This window comes from Diadema antillarum, unplaced genomic scaffold, assembly GCF_040938485.1.
Source record: "Diadema antillarum isolate AM-2024a unplaced genomic scaffold, OU_Dant_1.0 scf00000074, whole genome shotgun sequence".
NCBI lineage: Eukaryota > Metazoa > Echinodermata > Echinoidea > Diadematoida > Diadematidae > Diadema > Diadema antillarum.
The window spans coordinates 1801316-1828131 of NW_027270963.1; the positions used below are offsets into that span (position 1 = coordinate 1801316).

The 26816-nt window shown below is 37.3% G+C and overlaps 3 protein-coding genes across 3 annotated transcripts; 2 read left to right on the plus strand and 1 right to left on the minus strand.

The window, feature by feature from the left end:
• Window positions 1-6592: 6592 nt before the first annotated feature.
• LOC139717345 (neural cell adhesion molecule 2-like) lies at window positions 6593-13584 on the minus strand. The gene is made up of 7 exons (XM_071628851.1): window positions 13562-13584; window positions 12865-13010; window positions 11340-11633; window positions 10716-10822; window positions 10262-10457; window positions 9316-9630; window positions 6593-6756 (listed from the first exon to the last, which is right to left on the minus strand). Exons 1-7 carry the CDS (start codon window positions 13582-13584, stop codon window positions 6593-6595), a joined length of 1245 nt encoding a protein of 414 aa, XP_071484952.1.
• Window positions 13585-13651: 67 nt separating this feature from the next.
• Window positions 13652-14146, plus strand: LOC139717346 (craniofacial development protein 2-like). The gene has a single exon (XM_071628852.1). The coding sequence runs from the start codon at window positions 13652-13654 to the stop codon at window positions 14144-14146; it is 495 nt and encodes a 164-aa protein (XP_071484953.1).
• A 99-nt stretch (window positions 14147-14245) lies between these two features.
• On the plus strand, window positions 14246-14782 carry LOC139717347 (uncharacterized). Its single transcript, XM_071628853.1, has one exon. The coding sequence runs from the start codon at window positions 14246-14248 to the stop codon at window positions 14780-14782; it is 537 nt and encodes a 178-aa protein (XP_071484954.1).
• The last annotated feature ends 12034 nt before the right edge of the window (window positions 14783-26816 follow it).

Below are 26816 nucleotides of genomic sequence, written 5' to 3' on the forward strand. Positions count from 1 at the left end.
TGGTACAAGAAATCAACGAAATAAAGAAGAATACCTGTTAATTGCCACGGAAAAAGAAAACAAACAAATGATTCAGCGGAGACAGCAAATTAAACAATTTCATTTCGAAAAAAATCACGCTGGATTCGCAGGACATCATAAAGTTGACTCAGGAAATCAGTCCTTGCGCAAGTACCCTTTGTTTTGCAAAGGATGGGGGAAGGTTGCGAAGCTCATACAAATGAGCAAGATTGTATCCCCTGTATGTTAAAAATAATAAAAGAGTTAAGGAAAGACCCGCCAAAAATGTCTATACTCAGTAGATTACATGATTGCTCAAATCAGGACAAATTACATCCATACGCAAATCCATACGCAAAGGGACACTCTCATTTTTTCTTTCTGGATAAGCATATTGAGCCTCTAACCAAATATAACATTTTCATCGAACTGCCTAGTCTGAATCAATTTTCTGATGCACGGAAAGGAATAGGGCACAGTGAGAATGTAATACGAAGTGATGAATGAATGAATACGTACCAGTTATAATTCTCCAGGAGTAAAATAAGCACAAGAGTAGCAGAGCTATGTTTGCGTTCATGTCTGATGTGGGATCTTCGGGATGTTGATGGCTTTGTCGGCTCGGTAGAGAATGGGAGGTGCATGCACGTTCATGAGAATATATGACTTGGGAGTTGATCCATTCCATTTGTTATTTTCTGGTACGAGCTCGATTCCAGCGAGTGAGACCCCTGTACATTATTTTCTATGATACAAGGGCCCTTTTATTTTATTAATGACTTACATGAATTAAATAACCGCTTATTCTCATCTCGTTTTCTTTTGAAGTTTGGTGTTCTATTGTCTATGCAGCTCGAAAGTCGGATAGACGCAAGCCTACAAGATACGAATAATGACAGTAATAAAAAGATGTAACGAGCGCTTCGGAGAAGACGAGCAGGCATCAGACGTCAAACGAGACATTTTGGACCATAATTTCGTCAGCAAGTGCAGACTCGAGAGACAAATGAGGAGGATCTCACGTTGCTCACAAAGAAAAATCATGCAGGTGTAACTACATAGAGAAAGTAAAGAGATGATTTCCCACATGTTCACTTTACCAGCAAAAGGAAAGAGCCCTTGATTTATCTCTTTCAGAAAAATAATTCTCGCCATTACGTCGGTTACACAAATTGGGAGCTGGCAAAATTGGGAGAGGCGGATCTAGCTTTTACTAAGGGGGGGGGGTTGACCCAATGACAATGGGTTATGATAATGAAGTCTTCATAATTCCCCCCAAACAACAACAACAACAACAACAACAACAACCCCCCCCCCCCACACACACACACACAAAAAAAGAAAGGAGCCCAAGGGGGAGGAGGGTTAAACCACCTCACCCCACCCCCATCCCCTGATCTTGTCGTTGTATGAACCATTAAAGTACACGTATTTTATTCAAATTTATGATCAGAATAAGGATATGGGTTAGAAGAAACATTTGCTGTAGGGCGGAAGCTCGGTGGTCTCGTGGAAATGACGCCTGTCCGGAGATCAGGGGGTCGTAGGTTCCAATCCTGCTCGAATACGTACGCCCATAATTTTTTTAGTCATGGCTACTACGAAAAGACTGATCAATTTAGTGCTTATGTACGTCGATGCAGGGCAATTTGTCAATCAGTTGCAGTGAAAACATCTCGACGGAAAAATGATATGAATTTGTATAATTGCACAGCACTCGCTGCATGCTATCTAAAGGATTAGAACCAACACTTGCTATCGGGCAGAAGTTCGGTGGTCTAGTGGAAATGACGCCAGTCCGGAGATCAGGAAGTCGTGGGTTCGAATCCTGCTCGAGTACGTACGCCCATGATGTCTTTAGTCATGGCTACTACTAAAAAAAACTGATCAATTTAGTGTTTATTTGCGTTGATGTATATATGGCAATATGTTAATCAGTTGCTATGAAATATATATGTATATATATATATATATTGAGAGACGAAGTCCTCATCCCCCCCCCCTTGTCTGTCTGTCTGTCTTGTGTGTACTTTAGGAGCCAAGTAACATCAAGAAGGACCCTAATGCAAACTGTTCTGCAGGCATGGAACAGAGAGACACTGAGTACAGTAGTTTTTTGGTGATTCCCTCAATTAACATATATATTTCGGTTTCACGCTCATTTAACTTAGACTTAGCATTCACCCGATTGCGGTCAATTCCTAATCAATACCTGTTTGTTTGTTGTTGTTTTGTTGTTGTTGTTTTTTGTATTCATTGTTCCAAATTCCACGTTTTAAGAAATAAACCATTAATATAACAAGAAATTAAATGAGTGAATTGTCGAATACAACAATAAGAGAATTAAGACGTCAAAGTTACATGAGGAATCTACATATGAGTATTGCTTGTAGGACGTAGATTCCCAGAAGTTGATCTAAGGTGAATTCTTACGTGAAATTTACAGATGAGAAGAAGGCTAGTTTTTGTTATTGTTGTTTTATTTCATAACCGTTATTTCCGATCACATTGTTCTCCTAGAGAACGTGTCATAAAGCGGACGTAAATGTCTACTGTCTAGACCATTGATAATTAATGGCATTCGTGAGAAACTGAATTAGCTGGCAGTGTACCTTCTGAGGAGGATGAGATAAAAGCACCCGATATATCTCACCACCTCGTAAGGTTTTCTCTTCCTGTCTTGAAGCCTTTGAATTTCTCCCTCATTTGTCTTTCTTCTCTTTTGAGCCCTCACTGAGTGGATGACCTATTGAAAACGCTTGGTTCTTGCTTGATTTCTTGTGCCTTGGTACTTCTCAAAGCTTGAGTCATTTTAGCTCATTAAGTTTGTATCAGATGAAGGCTCAAATTTCCGAGAACGAACAACATTTCTGGGTACAGCTTAATGGAGCCTAACAATATTTATGTGGCTGTTTATTTTTTAGCAACCCTACATTATTCATTGCACCTAAGTCCATATACGAACACTAGTTTCTGTGTGTTTTCTACAGTCTCTTTCGATGAAGAACAGTATAGTAAAGAAACAGAAAACAGAAGAGTAATGCCTCGCGTTTATCATTTGTGTATTAAAACTCAAACTCCAAAGAACTAACACGTGGAATAAAACATGCAATCGTCTGAATATATGTTTTGACCAAGATGTGACCGTGGAGCTTTAACACAATGTAGCCCTATGGTCTGACCTGATGACCGTACACATGAGTTGTATTGCTATGTGCCGGTCAGAGGGTACATAGATGTGCGATATACGACTGCGGCACTGCTTTTAAGTTGAATTGTATGTATGCGTGTGTGTTTGTGTGTTTGTGTGTGTGTGTGTGTGTGTGTGTGTGTGTGCAAGCGCGCGCCGGTGCACGTGTAGGCCTATGCTGTTTGATGGGTTCGTTTTCCCCCTTCGTTCAAGTGCAAAGCATAGAGACGACTTCATGGAATAGTGTAGCAAGTACATGACATAGGATAGCTTTAAATCCGCCTTATAGTCCAAACACAGCAGTATAATTGACTTTTCAAGAATTGAAAATGGAAGGTGATAATAGGCCGATGTGCTTTCTACAGTCTGTATGTCCTTGTTTTCGACAAAAAAAAAATATGCTTAAAACTTCAAAATGTGTATATCTTTATTGTATGGGATCTCTCACACTGATGTCATGGATGACTTTTTTTTACCACCGAACATAATTTGCTTTTTCTCTATGTTATTGTGTTTCTCGATGTGAAATGTTGCAAAACAGAGCAAACGTGTTAGGTCAAGCAGTAAAGTGTAGTCCAAAATTTGTTTTTTTTTTTTTGGCGACTTTTCACTTTTGATCTGTCCCCATTCTGTTTTGCACATTCCAGGAACACCAATCATACCAACTGAGGTGTCATTTTAAAGATAATTAATCAGGCTTTTTATGATGTCATCTTTAATGAATACAATGCGGGTATAAGAAAAATATTACGTATGAAATTTTACTTGCAGAACTTATATTTAGGGGTATTTATGTATGTATATTATTATGCTCTCATGTCAAAGTTCCTGGTGTGGATACGTTACCTACTTAATTCTGGCTTTTAGCATCAGTGGCGCGGAAAATATCTACTCAGAACTGTTTCAATCCCGAATGACTGATAGCATTATGTGCCTTTTCATTCTTCGTAACACGATAGGCGCTTTGAATTTGTTTTATCATTTGATTTATCATTAAGGTATCTACAGAGTACGGCTTCAAATGTAATGGATAAACAGCTTTGGAGTTCACACCACCAGGGCCGGCGCAGCCGTGGGGGCCGTGGGGGCTCGGGCCCCACACTTTTTGCGCACCATACAAAGGAATACATAAGGTGTCATCACTTTGGGCCCCCACACTTTTTTAAACCCGGAAGTACGTAAGTGGCACTAAAAAAGAAATAGACAGAGATCTTGAAGTATGGCGGCGGTAAGATTATGTGTTTTGTCTGAAGACCTTTTTTTTAAAAAAATAACACCCGGAAATGGGAGGGGAGAAAATGAGCTGGCGACCTTTTTTTTTTTGCTTGTCAGCTGAAGAAACCCGGAAGTGGACGGGGAGAGATGAGCTGAGGACCCCTCCCCCCCCCCTTTTTTTTTTTTTTTTGTTGCTAGCTCATGAAACCCGGAAGTGGGCCCCCACACTTTTGAAAACACTGCGCTGGCCCTGACCATCTCACGCTATAGAAGAAAAAAAGAAGTTTCAATATAGGAAGGACTTATAGTGACATCACTGACCCTAGGCACAATATTCGCAAAACAAAGTTGACAAAAAAAAGTTTATTTATGCTGAAAAAATGGCATATCACAAAACAAACAGAAAGACATGAATCTGTTCATTTCAAATATCATTACATTCTGTTTCAATCAAGAGAGTAAAATTGCACATAATCTTACTGACATAGCATTAACATCACCATAACAAAGACACACAATAATTATAGCGCGGTGACAGGAAATTTACACGCATTCGTATATACGCACATTGTATGTGTATATATATGCGTAAATGATTCTCATATACATAGATGAAAATATATATGCATTAACTTCTTAGTTTATGTACACCATACATCTGCAGCTGAATTCTATATGCATTTATGACGTGTGTATGATTATGAGCACATAAGGAAACCATGCAAAGCTTTTTTTAGTCACTGCATGTTGAATTAAATTTTGATTGGTCCATACTTTCCAAAATGCAAGCAAATGAACAAACATGATGAGGACCCCACACCGGAACACATTTTTTTTGTTCTGTTTTCTGTCAATGTGACCACATTAGAGTCCCAAAGTTGTTCACCCCTGTTATAGAGGTTGAGAACTTTCTCTTAACCCTATGCTTGCTACATTAATTACCTGTCCATAGGTTTGTGTGTCAGATTTGTGCACATTTAACTCGTTGGCACAAAAGGGGTCAAAAGGTCAATTCCGACGAACAATAACGCGTTCAACGCGACATGAATTCTTTTCAGAAAACAACAATAATGACATATATGTTACCTAGTAAAGGTGTGTTGATGTAACTCTTTCAAAGTACATGGAAATAAACAAACAAACACACCAAATACAAAAAAAAAACACACACACACACAATCGTGCAAGAAGACATTTTAATCACTTTTGACTTTTTTAAAGGGATTATGCATATTGACTGTGTTTAGATTCATAAAACCCTGATCATCATTACGTGGCTATCTAAAAAAAAATCAGGTACGTGTCAGGTATTTTAATAATATTTCTACTTTTTTCTTCAGATCATTTGGATACGTCTGCAAAAAGAACAACTTTCATAAACAAGATTCTGTCAATGATATCAGCTGTCAACATTGCTAGAGTACTAAAATAACTGACAAAGGAGACTGGAATGTCTCTTTCCCGTAGACTGAGCATAACTCCAATGTTTCTCAACTACAGTACCTTTTTTTAACCGCATTATAGTATCATGGAAACATTCGAGTTAAAAAGCATGGAAAAATTCGAGTTAATCTCAGTCTCGGGGAAGGTGCATTCAAGTGAATTTTGTTTGTCATAATAGCACTTTAAAAATGATTGGCATGCAGATAATGTCAGTGGTAGAGTCTTGGTCTTTTTGAAAGGTCTTTTCTGAGCTTATGCAAATAACCTGAAGAAAAATAGAACTATTAATGTTATTAAATTTATTTGCAGGTTTAGATATTCATTTGGACCCATAGGTGATGTTGAGGATATCGAGAATCAAAACAAGTCAATACGCATTATCAATACATAGTTCCTTTAAAAGCCCAAAATCATGATAAGGACGCATACTCAAATCTGATGTTGTTTACTACCAGACGATACATGTTGCTTGAGCCTAGATCTGGCATGTAACGTTCGTGAACTACTGGGGTGCGCTGTCCATACAATGGACTCCCGTTATAACGAAGTCCTCGGGGAAGGCACTTTTCTTTCGTTATATCGAAATGTCGTTATAACCGAGCAAATAAACATAAAGAAAAAGAAACAAAGAGAAGATAATGTCGCGTCCTGAATTCTTATTTCGCTGTAACCGGAATTTCGTTATAACCGTGTTCGTTATAACGGGAGTGCACTGTATAACTAAGTATCAACTCTTAGTTATTTTCATTCTCTCTTTTGCTCAAGCAGGAGTGTGATAACTAATGGGACCATGGCAGGAAGAGCCATTAGATAGGTCGAAACGCTCCTGTGTGTGCGTCCACCTCCTGATGACGCTCCCGTATTTGGTCTCTGAGGTCCCTGGTTTGGTCCCTGACTGCTGGTTCCACCTGTACGTATGTGAGAGTAGAGACTTTCTTTCGTTAAAAAGGACACGATGGAACAAGAGTCAAGGAAAGATCAATTTTTATCCTTTTTTTTTCGAAGACAGACATGACAGAGTTCACCATGATTTAAATGACCTGCTCGGCATGCGGCTTGGCAGTAAGGGCCCGCCGCACACTTATGGCTGGCGAAATGAGTCGTACATAACACAACTATGCAACTGTACAGTCATGGAATGGATGTCAGGTTTTAACCAATCAGAACGCAAGAAATCATACAACTATGCAACTTTGCAACTGTGCAGCCCTTGAATGCCTGTCTGGTTATCACTCGTACGGGCCGAAGTGCCATTAAGCGAACAACTATACATCCCTGCATACATCACGGAACGCCTGGTGGGTTTCAGCCAATCAGGATGCGATTAACTAGACAGTCTCACGATTGTTTGGTTGTAACTAGAGATAATAGGGCGCCGTGCTCTATCATCCTTAATTGTTATCACGTTCCGTGGTTTTAAATCCATCATGTTGTGATAGATTAGACAACCATTCCTCCGGGCGGCAAATGGTTGTAAAATTATAACCATTCAAATCCTAGTACTTTGGTTAAGGTCTTTTTGCATGAAACTTGATGTCTATTTCTCTGTGCTGCATACGTACTACTGTCAATCACAAACAATATCAAAATAGGTTACATGGGACTAAAAGTCCTACACCTATTCCAAACAAGAGAGAGAGAGAGAGCAGTGCAGCTGTCCAGAAAATCGAATCCTGATTGGTTAAAATGCAGGGATGTATAGTTGTTCGGCCCGTACGAGTGACAGCCATACAGACATTCTAGGGCTGTACAGTTGCGCAGTTGCGCAGTTGCGCAGTTGCATAGTTGAACAGTTGCACAGTTGTACGGTTTCTTGCGTTCTGATTGGTTAAAACCTGACATCCATTCCATGACTGCATAGTTGTATGGCTGTGTCGAATTCTGTCATATCTAGCCCGTCATATCTAGCCCGTCATACTATGCACACTACACGGTCAGACCGGTCGTACAACCTTAAGACCGGAAGTGTGACGTCACCAGACGTAAAGATTTGACATGTCGAATTTTACGACAGTTCGTGGGCTTTTAACCAATCACGATACAGTATAATACAAACGCACGTAATGCGCATCTTTACTCTTCGGTTTTAAAAGTGAGGATCAGCTAATAAGCACAAAAAAAAAAGGCTTTCAGCGCAAAAAAAAAAAAAACACACCAAAAAACCGCACTTTAAGTTAACGACACGAATTTGAGTAACTTTCTTTGATTCCCCAGCGTTTTTTTTTTTTTTTTTGTTTAGCATTGCCCATGAGTTACCTTTAAGCTTGTACATCCAAAGTCGGAGATTAGAAAAAAAGGGGCATGAGTTTTCGATCAAGTCCAAAGATAATGATTGACGAACAAAAAGGTCACATATGCCTTGAACCCGAACAAACATACATTTACGACCATCGAGGTCTTCTAATCCCTGTCCAAGAATTAGAATACGACGATTGGAATGTCATGCTCGGTGGTATCATCTGTCTTCTTCTGTTGTCATGGTAATATGTCCATATGGCACTGCAAGACTACTATAGCAGAAGTCATTCACCGGTTCACCGGGTCACGAGGGCTACTTTCGTAAGACAAGTGGTTACGTATACATCCGCGGAAATGTGTGTGTGTGTGTGTGTGTGTGTGTGTGTCTTATGAGTGTTGATGGCCACTGAAAAAGGCTTTAGAAGTGGAGGGGACTGATTTAATTGGATGCCATTCCGTTCTCCCTCTAACGTCATCAAGCGTATATGTCTAATCCTTATTCTTACCACAGAGTCTTGTAAAGGCAAAGTGGATGACAGCATTTAAAATTCTATATCATTGGTCCCTCTTAAAACAAGCACCAGGGAAAAACACATATATGGTTAAAGACTTGGTGCAGTTTTGGTTGAGATGGGGCTTCAGGTTTTTTAGTGTTTTTTATGATGATATTTTGAGATAATGAGAAACTTGTTATAAAGCATGAAAAAGCATATCGATCATAATAGGAGTTGAAGGTTCATTTGATGGAAATTGGTGTCGAAATTGCTGAGATATCTCAAACAAAGCGATCGTAATAGGACCCGCCTTTTATTAGGATTGCTTTAGTTTACTCTGTTTCCGGATATCTCAGCCATTTCAAAACCGATTTTCATCAAATAGATTTTGAATTCCTGTAGAATTATATGCTCTTTAACATTTCATAAAGTGGTTATAAGTATCTCGCAAAAAGTTAAAAGCTGAATCCTCACCTCCACCAATACTATACCGTCCCTTAAACGAGTCACATCGTATCATCCTCGATTCTGCGATGAGTATGACGTTGTGGTGACACTGAAGCCCATCGCACATATGCGACTCACAACTATACGACTGACAGACTTTGGATCTGAAATAAACGAAATAAACATGCGTGTTTATTCTGAGGATATTGCGATTCATTTCGGATCCAAAGTCTGTCAGTCGTATAGTCGTGAGTCGTATAGTGTGCGGCAGGCTTTAGTTTCACTTACCCATGTTCACGACCATAATGAGCTTGCTGGCCGAGCTGACCGTGTTGCGACCAGTGCAGTTAAATCTGGCCACGTTGAAGCGATCCGGGAGGTTAGCGACGCTGAGTACGGAGGTTACGACTGTCTGCGACTGGGGGCTAGTAACGATGGACACGTTCTTATTCATGTAGCCCCCGCTCTCGAAGGTGAAATTCGAATATGTCCAGGCAATACGAGGCAGCGGATATCCCTTCGCCTTGCACTCAAGACGCAGGGGACCCTTGTTGGGCAGCTCCTGCCATCGAATAAGCGGCGCCGTCACGATTTCGACCGGAACTACATAATCAGGAGATTAAATCAAGATTAGCCTCATAGAGGGAATAAGTTTAAACCCTTGAATTATGCATCCACGTAGAAAAAAAAAATAAATTCTTGGTAGAGCAATCAAAGCATGATGGGATTTTGCAAATAGATACCTCACTTCTTCAGTGTACGTCCTTTATTGGTTCGTTCATGTCCAGTTCCTTTTGAAGGACCATAAAGAAAAGTTTGATGCTTCCTTCAAACTATATGCGTTCTGCTTCTCTACAAAATCATAATATGCGAATGGGGTCGCCAATAGGTTGTAGAAAACACTCACTTTATTGCAGATGCTTCATTTTACACTTACAATATAAAGGAGAGTTACTCATGAGCATATAACAATAGAGCATTCAGAAATATAATAGATGCTGTTTTCTGATAATATGCAAGCATGTCGGTTCGAGATTATAACATTCCCTGGCATGACTGGAGCCTCTTGGTAGACCAAACTCGTAATACTCACAGTTATCATTTTCGTGTCCCTAAATATTTTTAAAAAACAAATTAAAAAAGGAATTGGAATGACTTAAAGTCAGCACATTACGCCTCGTCTTCAATATTGCGTGTGTTTGTATGATATCTTTACATTCATGACTTCACATACAATTAGCGTTGATAATCTGCGCCACAGTTTGGTGTCGTCCACGAAAGAAATATCGATATTGGCAGGTGTAGACTCCGGCGTTTGAGATTCCGGCATTGAGGATCACCAACTGTTCGTTTCCAACGACCTTGTAGTCAGGAACACGATCTTTATTCAGGTCATACATCCCGGGTTGACCACCGATAAAGATGTTATCCTATTAATGAGATAAAGTGGACAATACATTTGCAATTTGAATTTTCATCATTCTCTGTTATAATTATTGCTCTTAAAGTTGCAAATAGATCATGACAACATTTTTTTTTTGCGTTTTAATTGGACTCAGATTTTTTCTCTGATAAGCATCGAATTAATAAATCAATGTTTATATATTGATTAAATAAAACTCACAGAAGGAAATCTATAATAATTCGAAATTGCAAATGTATAACGACAGAATTGTTTAAGAGCTTACCTTCAGCCAAAACAGATTTCCACCAAAATTTCCCCGGGCTGGGCATCTGAGCGTGATGTTGGCGTCTCTTCGGATTATTTGATGGGGGGAAGGCATCAGAATCGGTCCTGTTGTTGTCAACAAACACCAGGAATATAAGAAATATATAGATGATATAGTACATCAAAGAAAGAGCGCTATAGCATACAAATGATTCTTTAAGGTAATTCACGTCATTCAAATTACCTATACTGCTGGTGGGTCAGTAGCTGATATGGAAAAATTCAGTGAAATATCTATTTCACTCTTGAACCTTCTAAAGCAGCTTAAGAACTCTACAGCAAACACAGAAAAGAAATCCTGATATTAAATCGTAACCGTAGATATATGGTGGTGAATAATGCCACGGGCGTTTATCATGTCTATGGTGTAAATGATTACATAAATCGCTACATTTCGCATCATATTAATCAAATAATTTTGCTTTAAAGGCAATATGACGCCATATATAGTTATGTATAAAAAAAAATCGCGTTTGTATTGAACTATTACGTGTTGCAAAATTCTTTAGATATCAGATGATATTATAAGTAGTACGATTATATATTTCCAGGTAATGGACATTAATGGGACAATCCAACCCACGTGGTAATACTGTGAACGTTGTACTGGCTATGCCGAAGGCTGGTGCTGCCATACGGCATCCATATCGTCCACTGTCTCCCGGTTGCGCGTTGTGGATGAAGAGGAAACTGATCGTCATGTCTTCCCTCTGAGTCTGCTCCGTCTCGATGACGTACTTGTTATTCTCAAAGATAAGGCGGCCATCTTTGGTCCACTCGATATCTGGGGCAGTGTGGTACCAACTCGCTCTGCAGTTGATGGCGTACTGACGTCCAAGCGGTCCCTCAATCCCGGGTTTCGGTGTTACTTCAATTACTGTTCGATTACAACAGAGACCAAGGAAAGAGAGAGAGAGGGAGAAATTGTACAGCGAACCATGATCAAACGGAATATTTACATGCTACCTGCGGCGCACAGCGTTCTTTAGTGGCCTTACAACTGCAAATGCCATAAACAAGCTATACCGACTTTGACGGTTACAGGTGGGCGGGCCATAACTAGGGATTATAGGGGGTTCAAAATCATTGGTTTTCAAGAAAAAGAACGTTATGAATTCAATAAACGACCAATTTAAGATGTTTGATAGTCTAATAACTTGCAGTTTGCCACAAGTACCAAAGTATTTGAAAGTAATAGAACGAATGAAATGTCTTTTTCTTCTTGATCTTTAATTGCGTGTCCTATTGTTTCTTATCTTTGTGTCATTACTACTAATCACCCAAAGTATTTTAATGATTTGTATCAAACCCGCCAACTTTATTTCTTATAATGGCATAACTCACAAGTTTAAAAGAAACTTACAGATTTCGATGAAAGTAGGCAGTTTGTGAAGGGAGTGAAGCGACCTACTCGGGTAGGGTCTGGGAGGGGCGTGGGCGTACGCAGAACTTTTTATTATCATTATTATTTTTATTTATATTTATTTATTTTATTTCTATTTATTTATTTATTTATTTATTTATTTATTTATTTATTTATTATTATTTTTTTTTGGGGGGGGGGGGAATATGTTCAATCTATGGGGAAACGCCCAAGCAAGAGGGCAGTTAAACACGGCCTACCAGGGGGAGGGTTTCGGAGGGCGTAGCCTCCTTTCAATTAAAAAAAGGATCGCGTGAATCTTAAGAATCTAAATTCAACAACCTGGTAGACACATTGAAGGGCATATTTAGACAATTTTCAATCAAAAAAGTATAAACAGATTCGTTAGCTACTTCATTAAATTGCACAGAAAAAATCCAACCCAAACCAAATAAATTCTGTAATTGTTGCTTTTCTTTTTAAATTACTGATCAATTATCTAAAAATGGAATGCATAAGAGCCGTGAGCGAGCAGGGGGTAGGGTGTGCTAAGCGCTAAGTGGTATTCTTTCTCCCACACGAGGGAGCTGCTGCATGTTTAGAAATTGAAATGCAACAGTCCGGTGCTCGAATCACTTTAATTTGGTTTGATATTCTGGAAAACTTTGTGTCAAACCAGTATGCTCACTGAGAAAAAAAAAAATCACTTCATGGGTTACTACATTGTAGTGGTCAGTGGGCTTGCGTGTCTCAGTGACCCGGAGAGCTATGCCGGCGGGAGTGTTTACTTCTGGTAGGGCCACCCAGGCCGGATTGGTTGAAGGGTAGAGACCAGACGAAGGGTAACCCACTGGCCCTCCAGGTTGGGGGTTGGGCAAAGGACTAACAATTCTATCCCAGAAAAAAAAAAATTCATGTTACGGAAACAGCGACAAGAAAAAATACTCGATCTGATGTGGGCAGTGCCCCTGAGTTCCAGTCTGGGACTTGTATGACTGGCAGTAGTGAAAGCCGTGAGGAAGCTACTGGCACGACCAAGGAAGCACTAAACACAGCCAAAGTGAAGTGAAGGTAGGATTTTGGAATGTACAAACTATGTATGACACCGGCAGACTAGCTCAAGTTGTTTCAGAAATGCAGATGGACAAAAAGTGGCAAAATGAAGACTACAACCGGAGAGACAGTACTTTACTCCGGGAGGGAAAACGGTCAACGTCATGAAGGAGTGGCGGTGATTCTAAAAAAGGGAGTTGACGAATGCCTCTTAGAGTGTAAGCCAATTTGCAGTAGAATGATGAAAGTTCGACTGAGGGGTAGGGCCTAAGCAGGTCAACTTATCACTTATTCAATGCTATGCACCAACTAATAACGCAGACGAGGAAGATAAGAACATCTTTTATGAAACTCTTCAAAGGGAACTGGAAACTGTCCCATGCCATGACCTGATTATTGTGACGGGAGACATGAATGCGAAAGTGGGAAATGACAACACCTATCATGTGAGAGAAATGGGCACACATGGATGTGGAATAATGAATGAAAATGGGGAGAGACTGGCAAACTTCTTTGCTCTGAACAATCTGGTCATTGGAGGAACACTCTTTGCCCATAAGGAAATTCACAAGCTATTTTGGTACTCTCCTAATAGAAGGGACAAGAACCTAATTGACCTCCCGCTCATCAATGGCACATGGAGAAGATCCCTACAGGATATGAGAGTTAGGAGAGGAGCTGATGTTGGCATTGACCATCCACTTGTTGTAGCAGATATCAAGCTGAAGCTCAAGAGAGCAGAAAGACAGCAAATTCCAAGAAGACGTTTTGACTTTGACAGATTGAGAGATCCAAAAGTAAAGTCAGCCTTCACATTAGAACTGAGAAACAGATTTCAAGCATTACAAGATTTAGAAGTTGAAGAGCCAACACAGGAAATAATTGATACAGCGTGGAAAGAAGTTGAGACTGTGTTTTCCGAGAGCAGTCAGACATGCATTGGATACAGGCGTGAGAATAAGAGAAAACAGTAGGTACAAGAAGAGACATGGACAGCGATGAAAGAGACAAGAAGCAAGAAAAAAAATGAAAAAGAAAATGATGGATGCTAAATCAATTCGGCTGAAGGAAAAATGTCAGCAGGATTGGTCGGGAAGGATAAAAGGGAGTATTTGGACAACCTGGCTTCAGAAGCAGAAACTACAGCGCAGATAGGGGAACAGGGAGAGCTCTATAAAATTACCAAGCGGATTTGTGGTACGCTCCGAAATCATGGAAATGGACCAGTTAAAGACAAACAGAGTAAGATCCTCACTACAGAAAGACAAATAGAGGAAAGATGGACGGAACATTTCAAAGAATTATTAAATAGAGCTATACCTGAAGAGACACCAATTATAGAAACAGCAGAGAATGATTTGGACATCAGTATTGAACCCCCAAGTAGAGAAGAAATTATTGCAGTTATTAAGACACTGAAGAATAATAAAGCTCCTGGAGGAGATGGTTTGAGAGCTGAACTGTTCAAGGTTGACCCACAGGTGACAGCAACCCTTCTGAAATTTCTCTTTGATGTTATTTGGGAAGAAGAACAAGTGCCAAAAGACTGGACAAAAGGCATCATTGCCAAAATACCCAAGAAAGGTGCACTAAATGACTGCAACAACTGATGAGGGATAACTCTCCTCCCAGTGTGTACATGCTGTAGTAAAATTTTGGCAAAGATCACTGTACAACGTCTATCAGATGCTGTGGATGGAGCTCTTAGGCCAGAACAAGCAGGGTTCAGAAAAAACAGGTGTTGCATTGACCAGATCTTCACATTACGAAACATCATCGAGCAGTGAACAGAATGGCAAGGAACACTGTATGTCAACTGCATTGACTTTGAAAAAGCCTTTGACAGCATCCACAGAGACAGTCTTTGGCAAATATTACGACATTGTGGAATTCCAACAAAAATTGTGCAACTCATCAAAAGTTTCTACAAAGATTTTTCCTGCACTGTTGGAAACAGCAACCTTTACAGTTACTTCAAGGTGGAAACGGGCGTCCGGATGCGTGATATCTGCCATTCTTGGTTAACATGGTAACTGACTGGACAATGAGACGTATAATGGAGGGATCACAGAAAGGAATCCGCTGGACCCTCTTCTCCATGTTGGATGACCTGGACTTTGCGGATGATATGGCTCTGTTGTCACATTCGCATGGTCACATCCAAGAGAAGACTAACCGTCTGTCCACATTATTGGAGGACAGGTTGGACTGAAAGTGAACCAAAGGAAAACGGAAACAATGATTCTTAATAGTAACAACCCCACTCCAGTCAAGGTCTATGGTGTCAACCTTCCCAGCACACAGCAGTTCACATGCCTGGGCAGCATAGTATGAAAGAATGGTGGAGCAGAAACTGACATCAGGAACAGACTGAACAAGGCAAGAAATCTTATGAGAAGTATGAACAACATCTGAAAATCACAGCAGTACACCATGAAAACCAAAATGAAATTGTACCATAGCTGTGTGCTATAAACCCTTATGTACGGATCTGAATGCTGGCGAAGGACCAGATGCGACGCTGGCAAACTATCGGCATTCCACATCACATGCTTGCGTAGAATCCTGCGTATTTATTGGCCCAACAAGATATCCAACAGCAACCTCTTCTTGCAGTGCCACACTGAGGACCTGGAGACCTTAATCACTAGAAAGAGATGGATATGGATAGGACATGTATTACGAATGGATGCAAACTCCATTCCTAGAGTGGCTCTTCGTTGGACACCTGAAGGGAAAAGAAGACCCAAGCAGACATGGAGAAGAACAGTAGAGAGTGAAATATCAGACCACAGACAGTCCTTGGGTTCTTTCCAGAGGATGACCAGCAACAGAGAAGGGTGGAGAGCCTTCGTCGCTGCCCTACACGCCAGGGGGCGTAAAGGGTTGACCTGACCTGACCTGACTGAGAAAAAAAAAGAGCAAATGAAATAGAAATCCTGCGTACGGCCATGTCAGTATCAGACCTTTTCTCACTTTTTTGCTTTTTTTCAGAAAAGTACACTATAGCAAATTTAGAAAGCCTTAAAATATTCCAATTAAGGGCCTGTTACACATTGTTGGTTGGAAATAGCTGTTAATTTGAACTATTATAGGAGAGACAGTACTCCCTTCCCCAGACCGTCGTGGGAAAAACAAGGCCATCGATACTAACTCTAAAACACACAATTTTTTCACAGTGTAGTTCGCTTTGTTGCCGAAAAAAACGTATCTGATATCATCTAATCCTTTGTGAGGATTACGTTGTGTAGCCTTACATGTACATGGTGCATCAGCTTCAGATATGAACGTATCGTAAGTCTTGTGTCTCGATTTCGAAAGATGCATAACTGCCATTTCTCCCAAGTCGATTACCAAGTCGATCTATTGTCACTGTTTTCTAAGAATAGCTTTATATTCGTTTTAGCCCATTGCTGCCACTAATATATATACATATATATATATATTTATACTAGTATATATTTATATATATGTATGTATATATATTACATGTATAAATATACATAATAAACATACATACGTGCACACTATTACGCATTGCCACAACATAGCATACATTTTATCACAGTAAAACAATCTCACTAGGCGTGTAAGTTTTTCATTCGAGCTGTACAGGTGTTACAGAGGTTCTACGCTTTTTAAATGTATTTCTGTTATCATCTTCTATATTCCTGAATGAATAAAGCATTGAGCAAACGAACAGGAAAGCAAATGACATACTAGGTGTTACAAAAAAAAATCCCACTTTTGATCCTTAATGGTTCGAAAACTATACATCAGATAACACTGTCATTGATATGAGTGATAGCTGAATAGTGTAGAATTTAGTTGAAGGTGATTTGAATATGAGAGCATGAATCAGTTTCGTTAAATCTATGATTGATTTGAAGTTAAAGCTAAATTTAAAGTTAAGTTCCAGATTTTCGCCAGATTTGAACCCTCTGTACAAAATTGAACTTTACACAAGAACCCATGATGTGTATGTGAGTGTGTGCTTACAATGACCCTGAACAATAAACATGAATACACGAATACAAACTTTTTCAGAGTTCTGCTGACAAGGCTTCTGGACTCTTGCTCCAAGGCGCATTAATGCTTTATTGTTATTCATGATGGATTACCCTGGGCACTACTAGTCTACACTGTAAAAACATCGGTGTTAGATTTAACACCACGGGTGTTAAATCTAACACCGATCAAACTTCAATAAAGGACCACACCCACAGGTGTTGAGAATGCACTGTGAAGGTGTTGAAAAGTGTTCACCTGACACTTCGTGGTGTTAATTTGACACTGTACCTGGTGTTATTTTGACACTGTACTGGTGTTGATTCAAAAATGACACGACATGATGTTGATTTGATATTTGTTGGTGTTAATATCAATGGTTTAACACCCGTCCAGCTTCAATAAGAGACCACACCCGCTGGTGTTACTGTGGTGTAAATTCATTTTCACATTTTTTTTTAAATCTAGTATTTTAATGTAAAATGCTTGATCGTCTTGTTTAAATCAAAAATCAACAAGAAGTGCAGTTACTAAGAAACTCTTCAAAAAACAGTTAACAATTTGGAAATGACACCCGGAGGAGTTAATTTAACACCATAAATGAGCACCGAAAATTTAACACCAGCTCGGTGTTCACTATTTAACACCGGACACTTTGCAGTGTAAATTCATGGTAAAGGGTAAAATGCATGCACATGAAAAAAAAAAATAAGCACATGTTTTCATGTGCTTGCATACACTACATTTTAGAGTGAAGAAAGACTTGTTGTGATAGTGGAATTTCTCATGAATATGTAATAGAGCATTCCAATCCTGGCAATTGTTCAGGACCAGTTAAATTCAATTCAATTCATTTATTTTCATTCTTCTCTTTTTCCAACAGAACACAACACAGTATGAATTAGGAATTATATCACAAACGTACACATACAACTTTGCAAATGATATCAAATGATACAAATAAAGTATGCATATGTATACATATATATATATATATATATATATATATATATAATTATTATATAATAATAATAAAGATTGTTTTATCATGGGAGATTTTAATGTTGATTTGTTAAAGTTTCAGACTTTAAACACTGCCCAAATTTTTTTGGATATAATGACTTCCTCGTCTTTTTTACCGCTTATAACAAAACCAACTCGTGTTACCAATCATTCTGCAACACTTATCGACAATATATTCTGTAACGTCAGCCCTTTACCTTCCTCCGGAATTATTTTATCAGATTTATCTGACCATTATCCCATCTTTTCTTGTATTCCCATTAACCGTAGAATTTCTTTAAAGCCTCCTATGGTAAGTTTCCGGAAAATGACACCTGACAATATAGTTAGGTTACAAGACGAGTTAAACAGAGTGGACTGGACCGATGTATATGATAATGAGGATCCCACTGTAGCTTATGATTTGTTCATGCAAACGTTAATTTCTACTTTGGATAAACATGTTCCCATTATTAGAAAAAAAAATGTAACAATTACAAAAGATATCCTAGGTTGCCTTGGATATCTAATTCTTTGTTGCGATCGATTAACCGTAAGAATAATTTGTATTATGTTGATAAAATTAAACGCACCCAGCAATCTCATCATAAATATACTTCATATAAGAATGTTCTCACGCAAGTAATACGGTGTGAGAAACGTAAATATTTTATTAATCAGTTATCTTTGTTTAAACATGATATTCAAAATACGTGGAAAACTATTAATACAGCTATTAATAAAAATACGGAGAAACCACGTATTACCACAATCAAACATAATAATTTGACTATTAATGATGCCACATCCATTTCAAACATTTTTAATCAGTATTTCTCACAAATTGGCAATAATCTTGCTCGCAATATTCCGGATAGTCAAAAGAATTTTTCTGATTTTTTACAAACTCGAAATCCTAACTCATTGTTTTTTGTTCCTTTAGAGAGAAATGAATTGTTAGATATTGCTCAGAATTTGAAAAACAAGAAAAGTGCCGGGCACGACAGTATTGACAATGTTCTTTTGAAAAATATTATCAATTTTATTGTTGATCCATTGGTACACGTTTTTAATTTGTCTTTGTGTAATGGAGTTGTCCCTGAGGATATGAAAATTTCTAAAGTAATTCCCATTTATAAAAATGGGGATAGGGAAGATGTTCGTAACTATCGACCTATATCTTTGTTGACTTCTATATCGAAATTACTTGAAAAAGTTGTTCATTCTACATTATTAAAGTTTTTGGATATTCATAAAATAATTTCTGATTATCAGTTTGGTTTTCGACAAAACTACAATACATCCCATGCAATACTTACATTTCTAGATAAAGTTTCAAAAGCTATTGATCAGTTTCATCATACAATCGGCGTTTTCCTGGAATACTCCAAGGCCTTTGATACCATTGACCATAATATACTCCTTTATAAGTTATCACATTATGGTATCCGAGGAAAGGCCTTGGAGTGGTTCAGGAGTTACCTTTCTAGCCGAAAGCAATTTGTGTATGTTAACGGACATACATCAGTCATGCAAAATGTCAATTGTGGAGTGCCTCAAGGAAGTTTGCTTGGCCCTCTTTTATTTATCCTTTACATTAACGACATGCCGAATTCATCAAGTATTCTTTCTTTTCTATTATTTGCTGATGATTCTAATAATTTTTTTTTATCACATTCTGATCCTAACATGTTAATTGATGTTTTAAATGTTGAATTGGATAAATTACTTCAATGGATAAGAGCAAATAAATTGTCAATAAATATCAAAAAAACTAAATGTATGATTTTTAGTAACTCTTTGGAAAATGTGCCAAGGAATGTTTATCTGAATGACACAGTTATTGAAGAAGTTTTTTCAATCAAATTTTTAGGTTTGACTATTGACCGTAAACTCACTTGGAATTTACATATCGATTCCATAAGCCGTATTATTTCAAGAAATATAGGTGTTATAAATAAAGTTAAATTTTATTTACCCAAAAACGCTCTTTTAATGTTATATTCATCTTTGATTTTACCTTATTTGAATTATGGTATACTCGCCTGGGGAAACACACATTCTTCTCATTTGGAAAGACTACTTTTGTTACAGAAGAAAGCTCTTCGTATTATTTGCAATGAATCGTGGAGAAGTCACACTGATGTGTTATTTCAAGAAAACAAAATCTTAAAGGTAAAGGATTTGTATTTTCTACACCTCGGACAATTCATGTACAAATTTATCAATAATTCTCTCCCATTTGTGTTTGAGTCCATGTTCACTAAAAATAGAACTGTTCATCTGTATCCTACCCGGCAATCCAACTCATTTCATTTGCCATTAACTAGGACTATGTTTGCTAAATCTATATTTTCTTTTACTTGCCCCAAATTCTGGAACTCTCTCGATGATAGTATGAAACAAGTTCTAAGTTTAAATACATTTACATTCAAATTGAAGAAGTTGTTCATAAATTCCTATATAGTTGAATGAGTTATATCTTAGTTACCCTTAATTTTGAGCTTCCTTTTTTTATTCGTTATACTCATTCTTTTCTTTAATCTATTCCTTCCTACATTATGTACATATACCTCGGTGATCCATCGCACATGTACCTCGCGTTTGCTGGTATAGACCCTTCATCATCTTCATCTCTTCTCCTTTCTCACCTCTTCCTGTCCTCTTGTCTCTTTCTGTTTCTTCCTTCAAAATAATTTCCTCTTCTCCTCCTTTTCCTTCACTGAGTTTTGTTTTTCTCTCTCTATCTTTCTCTTTATACAAGAGGGGTTGCTTGTGTTTGTTTGTCCGTCTGTTTGTTTGTTTGTTGTTTGTTTATTTGTATAGGATTGTATGTGTTGCGCACCGTTTATGTCCAGCTAATTGCCTTTCGATGTTATTTAGTCTTTTTGTCCACGAGGAGACTGCAAAATACAAGCTTAGCTTTTTAGCATGTCTCCTCCATTTCCTGCAACTTTAGTTTTGATTCAATATTCTCTTCCTTTTTTTCATGCGTATTATTGTTAACTTCATGTATTTTTCTTTGTTACGACATTGTATTGATGTTGTGTTATTTTGTGTATGAAAATGTTGTTGGAAATGAAATAAATGAAATGAAATGAAATGAAATATATATATATATATATTTACAACGGTTATAGGTCAATATAAAAACTCCGTTAGAGTCGTAAATTGGACAAATTTGGCAAATTTACGTCTCTAACGGAGTTTTTATATTGACCTATACTGTTGTGAATCTATACTTTCTTAGGACTCCGAGCAGAAACTGATTGCTGTTATGTATGCATATATATATATATATATATATACATGTATAAGCATGCATACTTGCAAAAATAACACAAGGTTATGTTTCAGTTGAGAAAACAAAAAGAATTGAGAGGTGCACTAAAAAGCAAGCTTGTAGATTGTGAACCACTCAAAGGAAAATCTAATGGAATACTTATTTGCATATACTTAGCACAAATATGATTTAAGAGAAGACGGAACAAAACAGGAGACACACAGCAACATGACACGACTAGACAGAATGGATGAAAAAATGGAAGGAAAGAAGGTAAAAAGAGAAGAGAATGCCAACACGCTGATCAAGGAAACGAAAGAGGGAATTGAAGCTGGAATTGAAGAGGTGTTTCAAATAGCTGGTGGCTGCACACAGCCGTGCAAAGACTATGATGGCTATTTCATTCTAATGAATTCAGAGATTAAATGATTGATGGCTGGATGATGAACCCTGTGGTTGATGAGACTTAGCTAATGAAAACGAAACATCAGAGAGGGTTTAACAGAAAGGATTTCAACTTCCGCTTAAAAGAATAAAAAGATGGAGAATTTTTTATTTAACAGCTTAATGAATTCCAGAATCTAGGGCCTGTGCATATGAATGTATTCTGGGCCAATAAAGTTCTCAGAAGGGATAAATGAAACTCATTAGATTGCCTAGTGGGATAATTGTGAAAAAACTGGTTCCGTGTAAACATTGAATTGAATATACAAGGAAGTGCATTTATACGTTGAAATTAAACATAAACTGACCAAGTTGAAAAAACACAAATCTTTGATTTTAAAATCTTATATTTGGTAAATAATGGATCTGTATGGGAACGTGGGCGGGACGCCACAAATAACACAAAGTGCACTTTTTTGTAATAACAGTAGTCTATCTAATAAAGTTTGATGGGCGCTACCCCATGCTAAAAGTCCGCAATTAAGATAAGGTAAAATTAGAGAAAAATACAACGTCAGCAAAGAAGACAATGGAATATGAAACTTGAGTCTATTAATGATACCAATATTACGTGAAATTATTGTACTAATGTTAATAATATGTGGCCTCCATGAAAGTTTATCATCAAATGTAATCCCGAGGAATTCTATATGAGATACACGTTCTAATTGAGTGTCATCAAAAATAATATCTTTGCGTAAAGCTTCTATAGAATTGCTAAATAACATATACTTAGTTTTGAAAAGATTAAGTGATAATTTATTAGCTCTTATTCACTGGGTCACTTTTTTCAATTCGGAATTACGGTGTACGAGTATCTGGACCTTGATGAGAAAAGAAAATATTTGAATCATCAGCAAAAAGTATAAATGACAACACGTCGGATGATCTGCAAAAATTATTGATATAAACGATAAAGGTCCAAATGAGCTACCCTGTGGGACGCCACATTTAATGAATTCGTTCTCGTTCAGAGATACGTATTGTTTTCAGTTTTGCAGGTAGCTCCTGAACCACTCCCAGGCCTTCCCCGTTATTCCATAATGAGACAATTTGTAAAGTAAATTTCATGATTAATTGTATCGAAGGCCTTGGAGAAGTCCAGGAATATACCAATAAGATGAGAATGATTATCAATAGTATGCGCTGCGTGGTCGATAAACTTCAAAAGGGCATGAATGGTACTGTGTTTCTGACGAAACCCAAATTGAGAATTTGTAAAAACATTATGAAAATTTAAAAAATTGATTGTTCTTTTAAATATCAATTTTTCCAAAATTTTAGATAAAGATGAAAGTAAAGAAATGGGCTTGTAATTACTCATATTAAAACCATCTCCTTTTTTGAATAAAGGGGAAACCAGGAAAAACACCACATAATGTAGATCTATTAAAAATATGTGAAAGTGGATCAGCAATTGAAGATATAATTCCCCTCAAAATGAAATTACTTATATAATCATAACCAGCACTTCGCTTATCATTCATTGCAGTAACAATATCAACAATTTCATATTTCGTAGTTGGAACGAAAAAAAAAAATAGAACTAGAGTTAGATTGACCTAAAAATGTTGAAAATGCGTATTTTACTGTGGTACTTTTTTTTTGCCAGATTCTCCCCAATCAATGAAAAATAGGAATTAAGAATATTAGCTATAACAATCGGATCTTCAAATATTTTGTTATCATATCTTATTTTTGTAACATTTGATTTCTTTTTTGATATATTCATGGCCTGCCTCAATACCTTCCATGTATTCTTCATATCATGTCTATATTTTTCTAACTGAGACATATAATATTTCCTCTTTTCAAACCGTATAATCTTAGTTAAAATATTTCATACGAAGTGCATTTTTCTTTTATCTTCTCATTTTTTTTTCATTTTGAATAAAACTTATAATATAACCTATTTTTCCCGTTAATTGAACGAAGAAGAGATTTTGAGATCCATGGAAATCTGGGGGATGTTTTATGATTAACTAACTTATCTTTTAATTTAGGTATATATTCATCTATATAATTATTAATTATCCCTGAAAAATTATTAAATAATATATTAACATCATCACTATCATAAACACTGGACCAATCAACCCTATCTATAGGCTAGCACCGAGGCTAGCCAAATTTTCTAGTGTAGCCCTACGTCTGGTTGCAGAAAAACAAATCTTATTAACCGAATACCCGAGATCAAAACATGCTATAATAGGGAAATGATCGGTCATATCAGATAAAATTATAGAAGAGTTTAACATTTGCAAAACATTAGTAAAGATATTATCAAGAAGGGTGGCGGAATGATTTGTAACACGTGCGGGTTTCGAAATTAATGGCAAAAATGAGGCTGACAAAAATATTTCAAAAAATTCTTGAGACGTACTATCATCATTCTTAATCAAATCAATATCAAAATCACCCATTATGAAAATATTTTTATTAACCAAAAAGGGATTTATTAACAAATTTGTAATACAATCTAAAAAAATCTCTAGGATTAGAACTTGGGGGTCTATAAACAATACCAACGATAATGTTTTTACTTTGCGGAATGACAATTTCCACAAACAGAGACTCTGTAATATCATTCATTATATCTAATTCATCACAAACACTAAACTCAAATTCCTGTGATATATAAAAAGCAACCCCACCGCCCGTCCTATTCACTCTATTATTAGCAATTAACTCATAACTATTTAATGCATATGGTAAATTAATATCAGATGATAACCATGTTTCAGTTGTTGTTGTTGATTGTTGTTTATGATTACCTAATAATATCTGTAAATCATCAAAATGCTTATTTATGCTTCTTATGTTCAAATGTAACATGGAAAATATACTTTCTGAAAAACTTTTGACAAGATCTGAGAATTGATCAACTGTAACATATTTAGAAGAAATATGAGTGGAATCATATTCAAAATCGAAATCGTTATATAAATCTTTCGAAGACAAATTTACATTATTGGCAATTAGGTTATCAAAAAAAGCAGAAGAGCGTGAATTGATCCGACTTAATTCTGGAGGGGAGCGTTTAAACAAATCATAGAGTTCATCATCATTAAGGGAATCAAACGGTGCATTGAGTTGACTAGCCATAAGGAGGAGCATAAAATCTAAGATGAAAGCATATCAACTGCCGGGGTTGCATAAATATGAGATATTTTGACGTACATGTACGTGAAGCACAAACAATTCCGGGTTCGCGGATCGTACAGCGAGTAGGCAAATACACATAAACATAGAATTCTGAAAAGGACGATAGGTGTGAGAGGACAAGCACAAGGAAGAGGACAGAGAAAGAAGGACGGAGAGACAACATACATACATACATATGTATCAAATCGTGTCGTAACATGAGAACTGAATATTGCTAGTCTCAAATCAGATGATTTTTCAAAATAAGGGACAAAAAGGACAATACGCCATTAACGTTCTTTGAGTAAACAGCAGCAAACACTGCAACAACAACAAAAGATAGTCATGCATATGCCAAAAAAAAAAAAATCAAATGTACTAATAGAAACAATATTCCTTGATTATTGTATAGCATGAAAGAATCATACATGTGGGTATAAAAAATAACTGGATAGATAATTAAGGGGACATAATGCATGAATGTTCGTACAATATGAACCGGAAGGTTCTTTATCCCCATTTTTAGGCTGCATACCATTGTCAGGGTGTTAACCACACACTCCCATACACACCAATTGACCCCTGTGCAGATTACAATTTTGTACAAAGGGTTGAAATCAGAGCAAAATCTGGAACCAAACTTAAAAATAAATCTTGAATTTAATGAAATTGATTTATGCTGTCATTTCTACATTACCTCCAACAAAATTGTACACTATCCAGCTATTGTTCATATCAATGTCAGTGTTATCTGATATATAGTTTTTGAACTATTAAGGATCAAAAGTAGGGAATTTTTTTTGTAACACCTAGTACATGTACGTATGTAAAAACGACTTAATAAAGTTAACTCTTTTAACAATGTATGATTTTATCATATGATTTGAATGAAATCTCGATACGTTTGCACAGAAAGAGTATGTTCATGTATGTAGGCTATACCATATACATATATAAAGAAAAAAAACACACACACGTAAAATGCATACGTTCACACTATAAGATTTTGTCACAGCGAAATGACCACATTTAGCGTAGAAGTTTCTGATTTGAACTGCGAATGCATGTACATAGGCTCTGTGCTACATAGATATTTTGATAGTTGTTGATCTGATGTATATGAAGCAATGTGCATGACAAAGGCTATTCCACTTTGCGCATGAGCAGAAAAAGGTCATTAGTACCAACAGGCATTTTGGTTTATTAATTCACTGAGATGTACATCTGTGATGCGATGATTATTCATGTGATCCTTATCTAAATGGTGCTTGCCAGCACATCCACCTGACAGCAAGAATGGACTTTCGTAATATAAAAGGAAATAGGCTGTTATTGCATTCAATACAAAACAATGAAATTGATGCCTGCTAAATAAAATTGTCAACTGATGGAGTATTCTGATCACCTGCTCTAAAGGCGAGCTCATTCTTTGTTTGAACATGTATTCCATAAATCGTTACGTCGGGCAAGCTTATGCATTATGCCGCTTTGAGAACGAGTAAAGTGCTTAACTAACTGAAAAAAGAAAGGTCAGTTGTACCAATGTGTACATGAGTCAATTACGAACTGGCTTAGGAGAAGATAGAGCATGGGAAAGCGGGTGGTAAATCCGGACAGGAGTCATAATGTTTGGTTCGATAGACCTGTTTCTTACGTCTGCGTGCAGACGTTATCCGACTTGAATCTATCTGCGGGAGACCCACCTCCCCTCCATGCTGCAAAAGTGCTTCAATCGGCGCGCTGATTCGGCATGCGGTTCTGAA

Coding starts and splice junctions, on each gene's coding strand:
- LOC139717345 (XM_071628851.1), bottom strand. CDS start 13,584: ATGTCTCCCGTCACAATAATCAG. Junction 10,458..10,715: donor GAAATCTGTTTTGGCTGAAG/GTAAGCTCTTAA, acceptor TCTCATTAATAG/GATAACATCTTTATCGGTGG. Junction 6,757..9,315: donor CATTATGGTCGTGAACATGG/GTAAGTGAAACT, acceptor ACATACGTACAG/GTGGAACCAGCAGTCAGGGA.
- LOC139717346 (XM_071628852.1), top strand. CDS start 13,652: ATGAATGAAAATGGGGAGAGACTGGCAAACTTCTTTGCTCTGAACAAT.
- LOC139717347 (XM_071628853.1), top strand. CDS start 14,246: ATGTCAGCAGGATTGGTCGGGAAGGATAAAAGGGAGTATTTGGACAAC.